Consider the following 17,616-nt stretch of genomic DNA (forward strand, 5'->3'; position numbering starts at 1 on the left):
AAGTCATGACAACGTTTTGTGACCTTTTTTTTTTTTTCAGAATGAACAAGACCAACAAGTAAATTTAGACTATCATCAGGTGAATCCTTTAGATGAAAATGATTTAGGACACCAGACAACATCACGGCAATCCCACTTCTTAATCAACCACTATACTAACAAAAGGGCTATGTTCAGTTTGTCTTCCTCACATTGAGAACAAAGTATAGAGTGTCCATCAACCTAATTGGAGACTTGAATAAAACCTAAACATTCTGTGTAAACTTGATGTCAAGTATTTTGCCCCTCTCCACCTTTCCATGGAGTTCTCATGGTAGAATTTTCTCATCGTTATTCAGGTACTTTGCTCTGGGTCACATCTCAATTCCCACAACAGTCCGGACATGGTTAAGTGTTGCCCACATTTCTATGGACGATGCCCTGTGAGCTCACCAGGGCCTGTGAACAGATTGTCTCTCAGTCCAAGTCTACAGGACTCTCTGGGAAAGATGGGAATTAAAAAAAAGCTGTTGTTTAACTTCACTAAATGGATGACAGACAGAAAGAAAGTCTTTGATACATTGCTTTTACTCTGCAGTGGAAAAAAATGCATAGTCCTGTCTTTCATTGCAATAGTGGTATCATAATAACATGAGGTATTTATAAATTGCTGGATTCTTTTTTCAACAATAACAACAACAATCTTGTCAGGTAACTTTTGACAAAGAGTTTTGGAAAGTAATTTAAGGAGCCTCTCGTTCTGTGTTTTAACTGTCTATGTTTTGTATAAATTACTTGTGCAAATTATAGAAGGTGTGAGTAGTCCAGCCGAAGGGGGCGTGGGCTTCGCCGGCAGCATCACAGCCTGCTGATTGGTGTCGTCCTTTCCTGCCTTCATCCACCAATCAAGAGGAACTCATCCCAGCCGAAGCTTTTAAGCTCCTAGAGCGGGTCAGTCATGGAGGCTGATTTAGATGCCGACAGCTTTTGATCATCATCATCATCATAAGGTTCTAAATTGTTCTTGGCATATTTATACACCAACCATGAAAAGTAAAGGTGAATCAGAGTTTGTGTATTTGTTGCATTCTGGATGAGATCTTGATTAAATTTGTTAGTGAGATAAAGGTCCCCACCCTACATCACTGTCAAATTCCATAAACATTGGTCAATAATCAACTGAGATATTGAGGAACATTTACATCCTTGATGTTCCCAGAGAATATGAATACGTAATACTACAATTAGAATGTAAGAGCACACAATAAATAAGTGTTTGTATAATGATGATGATGATGATAAGTTATTTCAAGCACATTACCACCTTTTCAATACCCACAAATGCAGGTATTATTAAATAGACATACACAGACTCCTGCACATACAAACAACTCATGGTAGCTTCCATGGCAACCTCTATAGGCGCCTGTAGAATCACACCTGTGGGCCAGAAACAATCGCACTGCACATTATTCGTCCAGTAATAGAGACTTCAGGTTATATCTTCACCAGTGGCACAGAGGAGGAAGAAAGAAGCCAGGAAATTGACAGCGAAGATGATCTGCTAATGTCATTATCTGGGATACTTTCCTCTTCTCAAATAGATTTGGGCTTTTGCCCTATCTAAACTAAATAATTTGCATTGATCAGTTCGAACTGGGAGCAAGAAATATTTGCTACTACTGAAAATCTTTTTTTTAATGGTTTCAAAACAACTGCCAAACTTTAAGGTATGGGAATGCTATATAGTGTTATGTTAAATGTTTGAAATGATATAAAGAAGGAAAATCTTAACCATCAAAAAAAATCTAGTTTATATATATCTAGAGGCATGTAACAGATGAACATATCGTCCTGTCTGAGGCATACGTCTTTAAAGAACTACAATAATGCTAAATTCCTCTTGGTCATAGTCTCTCATATTCTCATCACTATGGTTCACCCTTGATTTACTCACACAAGCAGATAGTAAATGTAATTCTCATTATCTTTACATTAGGAATTAATTTGCCATCAATCTCAATGCATAGATTCTCTGGAATATAAAGTAATAATGCTTTTTTTTTTATTACCCCCACCCCATTTCGAATATTTTAACTACAAATTGCAAACCCATATCAGAATAATGAAAAAAGATCAGAACGTGAGTAATTATTTAATTTGAGCACAAAAGATGGACTTTATCTGTGAATAACATGCTCCAGTTCTAGTTGTGAAAATGCTGCAGATCTGACCTGGATTCGTTTTAGCACAAGCAAGCACACTCTGTGATTCATAAATCAAATATAAAATGCTGCTTTCACATTCATTCAATAGATTGTTTTTTGTATAGCGGAATATATTTAGACATTTAGAGACTTTGATGATGAACAGCACTCAGACAGGCTTTTACATCCTGTTTTCTTTAATTGAAAGTGTCATGATTTTTTGTTCATTACAAATATGTACATCTTAATAGAATAATACAGTACAACACAAATATATATACATACCAATGAGTACAAATGCAAGACGCCAGCAGCCTGTGGCCTGAAATGGTTATTTTCAAGTCTACAACGTCAGCTTCAGGGATCTGAACACTGGAGTACCCGGATGGAGGGTCGTACATCTAATGTTTTAGCACCCCCTTCAGTTAGAGCACTGTGCTGTCCAGAGTTTCCAGTGCTTCTGCATTTAGAGAAAGAAAAAAAAAATACCCTTGTGCGTAAAAGACCACAACAAAAAGTTAAGGGAGGGGACTGCATTTAAATGAGACAGACAATTTTATTTCATATTGCTCTCTATCCAGCCTTTGAAATTGGCTGCATGTACATAGACAGTGTAGAGTTCAGGGTCACACTCCCCGTGGTCGTAGCCAAAGCTCACTAATCCCAACAGTCTCCACAGCCCTTTGCTCGGCCCCTTCGTCTCGCCATTGCTGGCTTCAGAGTGGGGAGGGAGCACAAGGATCCCCCCAGTGTCAGAGGGACATATGTTTGAGGGTCCGTAGTCAGGTTTGTGGCTGGCACAGAGCATATTGTCTGTGACGCTGACTGGCACGCCATTGCGAGCGTACTGCTGCTCACACGGGACTACATGAGCAAGTTGAACAAGCCCAACCCGCGCCTTCTCAATAGGACCTAAACTCAAATCGGGCAACGGAGACCATCCTGTCACAAGCCCTTGTCCAGAGATCACCTCTTCTTCCTGACTATCTGAAAGACAGAGGGGCAGGACCTTCGCCCCAATCCTGGCTTTGTCCAGCAACTTGACCACGGCCACATCAGAGTCGAGGATATGTGGGTCATAGTTTGCATGAACAGCAATAGCAGCCACCTAATGGCGAAAAAAACAAAACAAAAGATGGACCCACTGTTCGTGTGCTTACAAACGGTCATGAGAAAGCGATATCTGCAAACGCTTACCCTCAGGTGTTGAAGACCTTTACTTTCCCTGTGGTCATCACGGTACTGCTTCCCCACCACCACCTTGATCTCGGCTGGATCCAAGGGATGCACCTTTCCCAGTCCGGTCACACAGTGGGCTGCAACAACCACACTTCTTTGGTTGACCAGAGCCCCGCTGCAGACCAGCTGCCAAGCAGAGACCTGCTTGTAGTCGCCAGCTCCTTTTGCATTTCCCTTTTTGAGAGTCTCTGCCTTGGTCACCTTTGTCTCAGTGCTGTTGGTGGAGCGGCGGTAGATGGCTGCCAGCCAAGGCCAGTGAGACTCTGTCGGTCTCTCAGGGTCAAAGGTCGGATGCTTCCCACATACTGCCGGAGAAGAGGGTGACAAGATGAGAACACAACGGGGTCAGAAAAAAGACCGGGAGAGAATGGAAGACTGAGATTGTGTCAACACACTGGGTGTTTTCTTTTAATTTTTTATTTACCCTCAAAGCTGTTTGTTTTGGGATTGTTTTTTTTTTTATTGTTTTTTTACAAGCTTTCAATATCAAAGATGGATTGCCAAAATAAAAAAGGGGCTGTATTTTTTTCAATAGCCTGAAATAAATAAATACAAATCTCATGAAATGTGGGAACCTAAATGCAACTATATCTGAGCAGTGATGCGATGAGCTGGAGAAATGATGAAGAGCCGGTGGAAAGATGTTGTCCATACTTTAAGACACTGTGTCCCTTTGATCGTGTAATAATCCTGAATCACATTTTTACTACTGCTGACAGGTTGGCGTATCGGTCGTTAGACAAATCATGGCGGTCCTCTGCTGCCCTCACCTGGTGAACAAGACACATGACGCCCGCTCCACTTCCCAGTCTTCAGGCAAGTGCGACGAGAACTGCCGAAATGCTGGTAAAACGGAGACGCGCACTCATATTCTATATGTGTGTAGAGGTGGTGAAAGCCCTGGGGCAAGTGGAAAAGCACTGACGAAGGGGCTTTAGTGGGGCCGTCGGACTGGAGGTATCGCCCGAGCCCGGTGGAATACAGCTTGTGCACAGGTGTCTTCCTAAGGTGAGAGGGAGAGGCCAGAGGTATACAGATGTGCCCTTTAAGGTAAGTGTGAAAAAAGTAGCGCAGTAACCAACCCTTTTACAATGACAAGGTAATGCACAGGGGAACATGCCTGGACTGTGTCTGAGGGGGCAGGACTCTTTGTCTGACCAGGTCTGAAACTTTGATCTCCCGACATGCTAAAACACAACAACAACAACACAAACAATTAGAAGTTAAGAACGTGCACGTCACTCAAAAATGAATCCGGATTTTACATATCACAGCTTGCAGTGATGTCATTTAGAATTTTTTTTTTTTTTTTGCCATTACATCCTAACCAGCCAACATGTCCATCAGAAGTTAAACAGCAGAACCTTTCAGCACACGATGGTACCTCTGACGCAGAAAGGCTGTTTCCCACTCCAGGCGCCGTCTGCTCGACAGGTGCGCCGTGCGTCGCCGCTGAGGGCATAAGAGTGGTTGCAGAAGAACTCGGCTGTCACAGGCTCCAAGCCCGGCACCAAACGGTGGTATCCGTGGTAGAGGCGAGGGATGGAGGGACAGCTTTTCTCTACAAGTGGGGTAACAGAATGTCGGTGAGGATGAAGTTCGAGGAGGCAGGGAAACTATTTATGACTAGCTTCTCCATGAGTCTCTTACCCGACAAGCTTTGGTTGGATTCTTCCTCATTCTCTTTCGCCTCCTTTTCTCCCGCGGTGGAATCCCCCTTCGTTTTTTCCCCTTTAATTGTGTGTCTCTCAAGTGATGCCCCACTGTCCCCACCCCCTGCTCTGTCGACGGTGTCGTGTGTAACGGTGGATCTTGTGGGAGTGATCTTCGCTGGCTCCTGAGAGCCCACGTTAAGATTTTCTTTCTTAGTTTCTGTAGAATCAAATAGAACTGTGCGATTTTTTGCTATTTCCAGTTCAAATGTCTCCAGTGTGTTTTCGCCCTCAGTTATGGCCACGCTCATCTCGGTATCATTAGGGCCAACTTTATCTGGATTTCCTTTTCCATTCACCTGTTCCTCTTTTTTTTCTTTCCCTTCTTGTCCCTTGTCTTTCACCCTCACAGTTTTGGTGGCATCTGTCTTTTCTGTCTCCACGATGGTGTCTTGACTGCCTGGTCTTTTCTCGGGTAGCTGTTCTTTCTTTTCGACTGTATTCAGGCTGTTATCTTTGCTGTCTGTGGTGCTTCTCTCCGGCCCAGTAGTTCTTTCCTCTGGCTCTTCTTCATTCCCACCCTCAGATGTAGTTTTCTCTGGAACAACACTATATTTATCTTCGCTATCAAATGCTGTGGTGCTGTTGTGCCCAGAGTTTATATCTTCCCCTCCGACACTTTCTTTTTCTCCAACCGTATTCTCCCGACCTTTGTCACTGGTCTTGATGGTATCTTTGGATCCATATATATCTGTTTCTGTGCTTCTTTCCTTGCCTTTGTCCATATCGGCTTCAGCGATGGTATTATTCACTGTGGAATGAAATGAAAGATAATGAAAGGTTATTGCTGAATCGTCAGTCAGCAGTAGACTGAGAATTGCAGCTCATCAGGCTGGATGGCCCTTGGTATATATTAATTTTCTGATCTATTATTCTGAAAGAAATTCAGTTGAATTAACTTAATGTCTTTTCGCACTACTTCCGCTGACTAATTAATCGTATCCCAATTGCTCATAACGCCTCGGCTGACCTCTGGTGCATGCAGGGTGAGTTCCGCTCCAGGTGCGGTTAGGCAGGCAGGTTCTCTGGGAGTTCCCGCTGAGTTCATAGGGCTGGTAGCACAGGTACTGCAGAGCAATAAGGACATCGTTGGGTCCATAAACCAGGAAGTGGTCCCCGTGTGTTGGCTTTGGTGGTAAAGAACATACTCTTGCCAGTGGCACTAGAGAAAAGAAAGTCTGAATCTGAAATCTGCATCATTTCAGGAATTTGCGCGCATGGCTTCCAAATGATGCCCATTTCAACCTTCCAGATTGTGACTCCTAATTATTTGGCAGGGAAAAATAATCAGTTCATATCATTATCTTACCACACTCTGGGGCAGGCGCGCTCCATTTGCCATCACTCAGACAGATGGCAGAATGAACGCCCCGCAGCTGAAAGCCGGTGTCGCAACGAAAAGTGATGCGTGCCCCCGAGTGATGGAACAAGCCCATCGTTGATCCATGAGTGGGCACTGGAGGCCGATGACATCCCACCGCTGAGGGGAAATACAGGCAGTTTTTATTCATGGACACACTGCTGATTGTCACTAGTGAGTGTTTAGAAAGCATTTCTGCTGTAACAGAAACACACACTTTGACCTGCAAAGTGGAAACAGGCAGTTAGTTTTGCCTTCTGGTGTTTGCAGGTCAGGCAAGGTGGCTCACAAGCCCAAACTGTCAGCGCTGAAACTCACAAAAAGGCGTTTAAAAGCATAGCCTGCAACAACGGAGGCTCACTAATGAGTAGTTTTGCCCGTAAATGTACAATTAGTTTACCAGTGAGTAAAAAGCTCCTAGAAATGAATAAAATAGTAGATGCAATAAAAGAGCATTTGTCAAACTGTAAAATGTTCCATTGTGGATTTTGCAGTACATATAGCATATAGAAGTGTAGCATCAATAGGCAAACTAAAAGCACCCTGCAGAGTCTGGTTCTCTCCTAACAAATAAATGCTGTGCCAACCACAAAACCATTACAGCACTCTCCCGCAGGCGGTTTGTTTTTGTGTTCACTTTAAGTTGGGTCAGATCCATGACATGTAGCAACCAAGGTTTTATAGTTTCAAACCAGAGAGCCTTCCTATAATCTGGGCCTTTTTGCCATATGGCATCTGTCTGTGTGGGGAAAGAAACTGCTGCTGCGGTCTGCCATGCCAGAATCGGTCTACATCCCTAATGGGATAAGTACTGAGATATTAGGGTGGAATATTAAGATGAAACACACAGACACAATAGATTAAACTGTCCCGAAGAAAGAGAGAGAATTCCACTATCTTGATTTATGCAATAATGTGGCAAGATAATTCAATGCAGAATGAGTTTTAACTCTGGATTACAGCAGATGACAGCTTGGTTATAACAGGCCTACAATATGGCTGGATGGCAGGTTCATTGCTTAAAATTCTCCATCTGACTCTGGGCCAGAAGTCTTTCCTCTACAGAAAGTCAGAGATCATCATTATTCCATCTCCTTTTCTATTGAAATTAACAGCTGAGGATTTTTCATGGGGAATACAGATGACTTCACGCATGGAGGAATGAAACTCCTGCTTTTTTTTTTTTACTGCTATGTCAACCAGTGGAAAAGTTGGTTTGTGTCGAACAGTCGGATTGTTTCACCATTACCGTTATGGAATAAATTTAGACCTGGAAAAAGTGGGGTTCAGGAAATCTGATATTATTGCAGGATCTTAAGGGAGTTATATTGGATATAAAAACAAAGGTTTGCATTCAGACGCCCATAATTGAACGAGCTTGAAGGCCACCCACACCCCGACCGAGGAGCACCCCCCACTTAATGGAATGGAGTTCTGATGGTGTGTTTGAGTGAAATTGTAACATATATTTAACTTGACATTCAGTAGCCTGTAAATACAGGATTTGTTTTTTTTACCAAACCTTTTTTACCAAAGATGACCAAGCTTTGATTCTTTCATTCTTCCCCATTGCGTTGCTCTGTCAGTTTTCCCCCCCTTATCCTTCAAAATCTCTGTGGCTTCATTCAATTTGCATTAGCAGCACATCTGCTGGAATGTTTCACATTTCAAGAAAAAGCTGATTAGCTAAGACTGTAGATGGGGCAGGACAGCTGGAAGACAGCTGGCCTGAGCCTGCTCCAAACCGCAGAGCTCTCCCTCTTGACGGTGAATCACTGCTTTCCACAAGGCAAAGTCAGCTCATGATCCTTTCATTGCAACTCGGTGTGTCTGATTGGATCACTATGATTTTATAAATGTCAATAGACTCTGATACGTATTTGAGATGCCTCGATAGAGGAAAATAAAAACTCAGGTCATCTGAGTCATAAATGCTGATTTAGTTTTTCCTGCAGTCAGAGCGATCAAGTAGTTTTTCTTCACCTGCTCCCTTTTCCTCCCGAAAACAAACAGCAATTTAAAAGTATCATCATGATTCACTTAAGTTGCAGACCTACCATGTTCACACCTCTTGCCTGTGTAGCCACCCAGACAGGCACAGTGGTAAGTGTAAGAGCTGTCCAGGATGCAAGTCCCATCATGCAGGCAAGGCGAGGAGCTGCAGGCTGTAAACATCGTGCATGACATTACGGCACAAGACGAGACGGTGCAGTGCACGTATTGACAATGGTTGGCATAAAGGATTTGAATTTATGGGCTGGGAAATCATCATGTCATCAAGTTCCTAAATAGTTAGCAGCACTTTAATGACACTGGTTAGTTGACCTGCCTGATTTCTCCTGGAAAGTGGCGAAGAATCCGTCAAAATTCTTGTAGCCATCAGACACAAAGAGAACATGCAGCCTGCTGCCGGAGCTCTGAATCGGGGCAGGGCTGCTGTTCCCACAGAATCGAGCGATGACACGCGAGCTGATGCTGTCACCGTCTCGGACCTCCACGTAATCATAGCGACAAGAGTGGTGAAACTCCAGGCTCAGCATCACGAACCTGTCAGAATATAAATCAATAAATCAGGAAGTCCATGGAATTGATTTTTGCTGCTCTTGCTGCATATTTAAACACTTTAGGCCTGATAAAGGTTTCTGTTTGTTGGATTTTATGAGAGCACCTGCATTCCCTGGCAGGGCCGCTCAGCTGACATCATGCTGATGCTTTAAAATGCGAAGCCAGCAAACAAATAATGAATTTAGTAATTATACTAAATACGTGACCAGCTACTCGGGATGATCAGCACTGGTTTTACCGGTTACTTTGTTAAAGAGGTTCTAGTAGTTCATGCCACAGTTTAAAGTTTAGATTGTTTGTGTGCATGCGAGTGTGTGTGTTGTTTTGACAAACATTAGAACACCAGAGGCAGTCAGGCTGGATATTATTATTTACCTATTTATCATATTACAGCTGGAACCGAATGAGCTCGGATCAGCTCTGTATCACGGTAACTGGGTTAAAGATTGAATGTCTTATAAAGCCAATCAAACGCATCTTTACACAGAAGCAGGGGGCGGGGCTTGGAGCTCGACTTATAAATGTACTGCTGTGGACCAGACAGGAGAGCAACAAAAATATTTTATGTGCATGATGGGACACCCTCCAATTTGAAAGTTTATTCAGCATCCCTTGTTAAGAACTATTCCTGGTCTGTTGTTGTTGTTATGGTGATGAAACATTACATCCCATCTTATTTGGCTGCCTGATATTTCCTGTTTAATTTATTGGCCACGTACGACTGAGACGATGTCTTGACCTGAGTGTTTGAAATGAAACAAAGCAGGACAAACTGTTTTGCATTTGCCAGGAATTATATTAACCACATATTAGTCCACTGTTGAAAATAAATCTGGTCATAATATTGATTTTCTACTTCAGGGAAAGGTTTGCTGTGTCATCCAGTGAGTAAATGAACGTGAACCTTTTGATTTTTACGATCAGGCGTCTGACAATTAGGCACTGTTAGGCTATATATATAACACCACAGCAATGTGGATCAATAATAAGCTATTCATGTTTATAGGAGTTATTATCATTGTCACATTTATATAATACAAATTAAAAAATAATAGCAGGCGTACATTAGAATATGCCCAGAGCCCTGGACAACAGATTGTCACATGATTTGCTCCACAGCTAGCATTTTAACAACCTACCTACGCAGTTTGTGTCATGAACTACAGTAGTCTGGAGAGGTTCCAGAGAAAGTTCCATTAGCAGAGGACAAGTTCAGACCAGCACATTTTAAAAGGCTTTTAATACATTTAGTCAGTCCAAACAGAGCGGCTTGAGGGCCTTTCTAAATTTGATATATATATATATTTTTTGGACATGCCATTTCATTTTCTGAGCTGTTTGGTTCAGTCACAGGCAGAGTGTGACATTGAGAGGACTTGCCAGTTGGCTTAGGATGGAGGCTATTTCACAACTAATCTCTGTGGACACGAAGGACTGATGAACCTCATGCGAGACACTGACTCGCACCCGAGTCTTCTAATTATACCCTTTATCGCAGACCCTTGGGTCATGGCAGCCTAAAATAAAGACATTCAGACATGCTAAATGTTAGACCGCAGCAGCTGTCAACAGTCAATGCCAAGTTGGGATATGTTGCCTGTGATACGAGTTCCCTGCAAGTCACGGTAGATACAGAAATATGGGAAAGCCCATTCAGTAAATCCACCTCGCAGGCACAGACATGCATTCTTCCATTAATCTTGTATCTGTTGGCTCAGGTTTGTTTTGTTTTTTTTAAGGATTTTGTTGGATTGATTTTGTAAAGCTTCCAAATATGACGTGCATGTTAGTCATCTATTTATTAGTGTTTGTCCTCACAGAATGGATTGAGCAATCTGTGAAAACATCACAGTTCCGTTAATGCTGTGTGTAGTGGAATAGTTGGAGTCATGAAGTACTTTTAAATGCACAGTAAACCATTACTGTATATGCACTGAATGCTGAGCCTGTATCAAAGTGTGTGGAGCTTTCGTTCTCCCACACCCTGCACATAGACTCGCCTGCAAAGTGCCATACTGTATGTGTCATGGAGAAAATGACAGCAGTCGAGAGTTATCACTGGACTGAAAGCGAATGGCCTTCTTGGAAAAAAAAAAAAGCTTTGCTTTCCAAACGTTGCAGTTGACTTCATCTGTGACTTCGATTACATATTGCAGAAGCATTAAGTGGAAACTTGACATGGGCAGTCCAGCAGTAATAGCTATTACAGATGGACAAGGGAAACATAAAATAAAACGCATGATTCAGGCCAGATATAACTGACAATTTACTCATATTAACAGTACCAATGATTTGTAGCCGTAACCTAGCAACTTAGCAGACCTTTGTATGGTTGTACAATCTTAGCTTTGCTTGAAATTGCCGGTGATGGAAAAGACAAACAATCTTGCGTGAGATTTTTACCCATCATGCTTTGGGATTGGGGAAAAATGAACAGTAAAGGTCAGTGCTGACCTTCCTGATGTAACCATATGGATATGCTTTTACCTCAGCTCTACGGTGAAGGGACGGTCCACCTGTATCGTCCACTCACATCGAGCGTTGTTCGGGTAACTTTCCAGCAACAGGTGGCCTTGCTGTTTTCGGATCACCCCACCACACTCTAGAATAAACACACGTGTAGCAAGGAATTCCATTTTTGCATGTGTTGCAGCAACTTGCATTAAGTGAGAAATTCAGAAATTATACTTTAGGTATAAATGCTGATGTGTCTTCCAAAATGCAGCTGCATTTGAGTTTCCGAAGGACATTTGAAAACCATAATTTCTGTGCTCAACAGCATGAAGAAGAACAAACACAACGCACACTGTGGATTTGACAGTTTCTGCTTTGAAATGTTATATTTGTTTTGGCTGTGACAGAAGATTTACACATTGTGAAAGCTGCTACTGTAGGAATTCTTTGATTGGTCATTCAGTGCCTCAGGAATGCCCCTGGACATGAGGCGGCCATTCAGCCTTGCATAGGACAAGGACAGAACCTATAGTCTAGGATTCATTCTGCTCAAATAATTGATTGCAATGCCTTGTAGAATCTTCTTGATACTTACTCATGCAATCCCCACCGGACCAGCCAGGTCGACACTCTGTGCAGAATCTGCCACGAATGAAAAAGTCATCCCGGGGGGCCCAAGTGCCGTTGTTACATTGCTTACAGTTCTCAAATATGCTGCAACCTGAAAACAAAGAAATGTCACTACAGCTCTGGTAAAGCAGGATGACAAATGATTCTAACTCTACTCTTTTAGAATAGTTTGCTGTTATTGGTTATATTTGCGGAAGCCAAACTGCTTGAACTGTGTTGTTCAACTTCACCTAACCTTTGCCTTGTTTCCATAAAATCAACTCTGCTAAGCTCATTAAAGCTCGTTTCATTCTGCAACAGAAAGTACAAACATATCGCAGCTTCCTGAAATAGACACGAGGAGAAAAAAACCCATGGAATTGCTTCCTCGGAAGATGGATTTTCACTTGAGGGGCGCGCTCTGTCCGTGGGGAGTGAAGAGCCACATCTGATGAGTACAGGTATGCATTTTAAAAACAAAAGAGCTGGGGGTGTACACCTGGGTATTTATGATTCCACACATCGGTGCTCACAGCACTTTTCTTTTTCTTTTCTTCTTTTCTTTTTTTTTATCTATTAGGAGTGAAACTTCATGTTTGGGTAACAGATGTTTACTTGCCCATAAAAAGAAGTGCATTCATGTGACTTACTTCTAAAAGCTGATGATATGCAGGACAATAACTAGAAGAATGTAACAGTTTACATGTGTGTGTGTGTGCCATGGAGCATGAGTGCTGACATCCCCAGGTGATTACATGCCTACAATTCCTACATCCTGTGTGTTTAGGAGCAATGATTTCCACTCATTTAGTTCTCATATCAAAGTCTGGAATTCATTTAAGAGGATTCTTCCAGTGAAGAGACTGAAGATGGCCCAGGAAGCAAATTCGCTCTGCCACACCCTGTTTGCGATGCCGTGACAGAAACCACTGTGCAGCTAATAGACAACAATATTTGCAAAGGTTCAACCTGGATGGATGATGCAGGGATCACACTCATTGATGGCATTGCGACAGCAGGGCACAGCGTATCCAACAGGAGTTCCCTGCAGGGGGCATTTACAGCGGATCACATCATACTCGCAGCAGCCTCTGCACATTACACTCCACTCTGGGCCGGGGCAGTGGTTGTACAAATACCTGTAATCTGAAAGAAAAAGGCACATAATTCAAGACCAGCAAAAAGCAAAAAGCCAGCAGGCAAGTAAGGAAATGTGTTTGCATGAATATCATTTCATAGTGTGGAGAAATAAAAGGGAAAATGAACTCAAACGTTGAGAAAATATGACGACTGTAATAATTGTCCTCGTGTGGAAATGAGAACAGATGTAGGTTATGGTCAACAGAAGCCGGCCCTCAAGGATTTGAGACGGTTTAGTGTTTGTATATTTACGGACCCTCTGGTTATTTCCACTCTAACATGGATGCAAGCTTCTCATTAAAGGACCACAAGTCTCTAATCCATATAGTGCATCAAATAACACAGTCAAAAGAGAAAGAATCATTAATCAGAAAATGATTAATCAAGGACAGAGTAAATATGACACATCTGTTTGTTTTTACCCAATAAATGTAGACGTTTATTTCGACTGGAAGCCAGTGCATCGAGCAACCACAATGGTTGCAATTATGCCACAATGGAAGTCCAAACTGAAACAGGAGAGCCAAATCTCTCTGCAGATGCATCATTTTATCTGAGTCCTCCTCCCACCCTGCAGTCGACTGCAGTAGATGCCCAACCATTTTGTGTCCCTGATGCTTTTCTACCTAAAGACTCACACAGGAAACCACGCAGGTATTTTCAAAAATAAATGTTGGGAGAGCGACGCCGATGCTAAGGTGAAGGAAAACTGTGAGCAGCAAAGGCAAATGGACTTCCTTCACAAATAAAGGTAAGATGAACTGCATGCATTTAGTGCATTATGATTATACAGTGGTGTGTTTAAAATGGCTTTCAATTTTCTATTTTCAGCTATTGTAAACCCATCCCACCTCATCACAAGTGATCCTCTCCTGAGGGGGGACTCCCACTGCCACTCAGAATGAAACCTGAGGAGAACCTTGGCCTTTTCATTTTTTTTATTTTGTTGATGTAAGATAACTTTAAGAATTAAACTCATCCTAATGATATCAACGCAGCCATGCATCCTGTGTGCTCTATTGAGTTATTGTCCAGGCTTCTTGATCACTTGCCAGAAATCTTATCAGCTAAGCTATTTTTGACTTCAAGAAAAGCTTAAAGGCCCAATGGAAAAAAAGAACGCTTGAGCAGAGTCCAAAGAAAACGTTAATATAAGTTCAATAGCTTTATCGGCGCTGAGTCATCTTTTTAAAATATACCATATCTCTGTTCCGCATCAACATGTGGGATATAATGTATCTTTCCCCACTTTCATGGTGAAAGACGGATCTCTTGTCTATATGATAAACGTGAAGCTACTATCATCCAGTGATCATCAGCTACAAACTGCAAAGCGAAGCATAGAAAGAGAAAAAAATTACAGTCCCATTAGGAATAGGATGGAAGATGGTCCAACCGGGATAAATAATATGACAAGGAAAAACAATCAAAGGATTGGATGCAGCTGTCAGTAGTCAGAGCTGACTCGGGCCTGTTTATCCACCAGGCAAAGTCCAAATACTTCAGAATTAACCAGACACAAACGTATAATCCAAGCATCAGGTCAGGAAGACTGAGTGAGTGAGAGGATCACTATTGTTCACAGTTGTTCTATTAGCTCTGATTATATTTAACTACGATTAACTTGACCATGTATTTTTAGTAGGACTCTTCTTTAAATTGAGGCATATAAAAAAAAAAGCAGTCAAATCTTCTGAAATGACAACTTTGCCCGCATTTCACCCAAATGATTGTAGCATATATTCTCATCTACCGCTAGCAGAATATAATAATGCAGACAGCAATATATCTGTATTTGTTGTTGTTTGACAATGCTACTTTGCATAGCATGCACCACATGACTTGGTCAGAGATGTTCACTGCTGATTGCAGTATATGTCCACGATGGAATGAATTGTTTCCTCCTGACAAACGGTGCTTCTTTCTTTCTGATGTATCATGGAAAAAACTTTTTTTTTTTACAGCAGCTGGGAGTGTATGTGCTGTGTGTATACCAGAATAATGACTTAAACGACTGCCCAAAGCAACTGTCTGGTATTTTAAGGTTGGAGTGATTTCATTGTCATGGAACAGGGGAAACCCCCCAGGAGAGCTTTGTCGGCTTTGCATGTCCAAGCGCAAGTCTGATCCCTGTGGTCATCCTCGAGGTTGCTTTAAACTTTCCATAAACGCTATGAAACGCTATGTCTACCCTATTAATCAGTTTGGTTAAGTGGTATGTGCACAAACCAACATAAAAATCTAACTAAAATCTGCGTTGAGCACATTTGTTTTCGTACTTTAGCTGGTAAACTTGGAATGAACTTTGACATGGACACACATTTTTTCAAATGCTCAATCACAGGCCACAGTTTCCTCTTGTAACTATATATTCCATGCCTAGATTTCCATTTGCAATCTTACTTAAAGTTTGTTTCATACAGAACACTACCCAGTGGTTGTACCAGCATCTCTGTGTACCAACGTCAAACAAAGTAGGGAAAGTGGGCCAAAGGAACAGAACAGCTCAGGATTCGGGTGTGTAACTAACAAACAGGCAGGTCTCTTAAGCCAGAATATGAACGTGGACATGTCTGCTCTGCTATTTTCTTTTTTCTTTTTAAAGAATTTGCCCTGGATTTCTCAATATCTATCATCAGCTGACGCTGTGTGAATAACAAGCTGTACCGTGAAAGACTTGAGGTCATCAGATAAGAGAAGTCTCTACGGTAGATCTCCTTACTTAACATGAAACAATTGCTGAAATCTTTGATTCATCCATCGACAGAAATTAAAGACTTATTTTACTTTATGGTAACCTTGCTGAAAGAAATCGGGCAAAGGTCAGAAGCTTGGCTCGGAGTCCTGGAGATTGTGTTTGGTAGACTCATTACCACAGCCGGAGTGACTGACTCAAACATGACTCATGTCTTCCTGCAGCAAATTCAAGCGGATACTGAGGGTAAACACGCAGAGATGATGTCAGTCTCAGGGAGAACACATATGCATGGCACGAAAGAGAATCAAAGACAGCTAAAGACAAGTTCTCAAGATCCAACAGCCATATCGAGCCATATTGAGACGATAATTGTTTTATTTTACCCCAAGGAATTTGTGGCCATATCCATCTGTTACTACTTTTTATTTAACAGCACAAACCCATCTAATGTTTACTTCACACAGAAGAACTGCAATGAGTAGAAGTGTGGAAATCACAGAGCCCCGCTCGGATAAGACACACACTTGAACATGACAAGTCTTTATCGAGAACAAGAGTTGTATAGAGAGGCGTAAGACTGCTCAAAATTTAAGTATTGTTTCTAATTTGCCGTCTCTGAAATAAGGGTAGAAATATACATCTCTGTGGTTCTCATTCCCAGCGGCTTCTTCTGTTGTTGTGCTCTTAGAGAATAAAAAAGGGAGGAGGAGATGGAGAGAGTGCTGATGCCGGACTTTTGAGAACAAAGAACACGAGCTAAGAGGCTGTGCCAAACACAGAGACAGAACGAAGAGGCAAAGTCTTTACCGGTATGACTCTTACCGTAGGGCCAGGCTGTTCCTTGGGGTAAAGTGATAAGGATAAAGAGAGGGAGGAAGAGGAGCCAGCCCTCCATTCCAGGGACAAAAGTGCTGGTTTCAGGGATGGTGTGGGTGTCCTGGTGGGTTTGCCCCAAATTTATTCGCCATCCTGACAGCATGCTGGAGTCTGGAACTCTGTTTACTTTCTGAACTCAGCTGGCATCACCTTCGCTCTCCTCCAGTCTTCCCTCCCCCTACCTCCATTCTCCCTCTCTCTCTCTCTCCCTCTCTCACATATACACACACACTTTTCCCTGTCTCATTTTCTCTCTTTTCTCTCTCACTTGTCTTTGGCTTCATGTTTCAGCCCAGCCTTGCAAGGAGTTCCACTTGCTGTGTTCTCCCTAAAATTCGCTTTGCTCCACTCAGATGACCAGTTGCTGCTTGTGAATTACCTAATTACGTTGTCAAACACACGTTTTGTGTGTCTCCCCCTGATTGCGCTCCACACATCAATGCCCTCCCTCCGTCTCCTGCATGAGTCGAAGAAGAAGAGCAGAGTGGATAAACTTTACTTTTTGTGGTAATGTTCTGGCGAAAATGCTTTATTCTGCTAAAAACGCTACCATGGTAGGGTGCGTGCTTGCTATGAACGTACTTTTGCTTCCGGGTTTAGTGTTTCTGGCAGAGAGGTTTGAGACAGAAATGATGGATGCTGTCCTGCAGCATCTGTTTGCTATTTTGACCAAAGACTGGCACAGATTTTTCATATAAGTGTTTGGGAACTGCATTAACTTGTGGGAAAAGGGTGTAATATGGGACCTTTAATTAAAAGGTGTTACGTTAGCTATAG

The 17,616-nt window shown here is 42.3% G+C and overlaps 1 protein-coding gene across 1 annotated transcript; it reads right to left on the bottom strand.

Moving 5' to 3' along the window:
* Nucleotides 1-2,382: 2,382 nt before the first annotated feature.
* On the bottom strand, nucleotides 2,383-16,942 carry LOC137912733 (inactive serine protease PAMR1-like). Its single transcript, XM_068756868.1, has 14 exons — nucleotides 16,771-16,942; nucleotides 13,095-13,271; nucleotides 12,112-12,237; nucleotides 11,550-11,664; nucleotides 8,827-9,044; nucleotides 8,555-8,662; nucleotides 6,447-6,617; nucleotides 6,108-6,299; nucleotides 5,076-5,888; nucleotides 4,810-4,986; nucleotides 4,546-4,612; nucleotides 4,196-4,428; nucleotides 3,384-3,730; nucleotides 2,383-3,294 (listed from the first exon to the last, which is right to left on the bottom strand). The coding sequence occupies exons 1-14, from the start codon at nucleotides 16,940-16,942 to the stop codon at nucleotides 2,743-2,745; spliced, it is 3,468 nt and encodes a 1,155-aa protein (XP_068612969.1). The 3' UTR covers nucleotides 2,383-2,742.
* Between the last annotated feature and the right edge of the window lie 674 nt (nucleotides 16,943-17,616).

Source organism: Brachionichthys hirsutus, unplaced genomic scaffold (assembly GCF_040956055.1).
Source record: "Brachionichthys hirsutus isolate HB-005 unplaced genomic scaffold, CSIRO-AGI_Bhir_v1 contig_1405, whole genome shotgun sequence".
Taxonomy (NCBI): domain Eukaryota; kingdom Metazoa; phylum Chordata; class Actinopteri; order Lophiiformes; family Brachionichthyidae; genus Brachionichthys; species Brachionichthys hirsutus.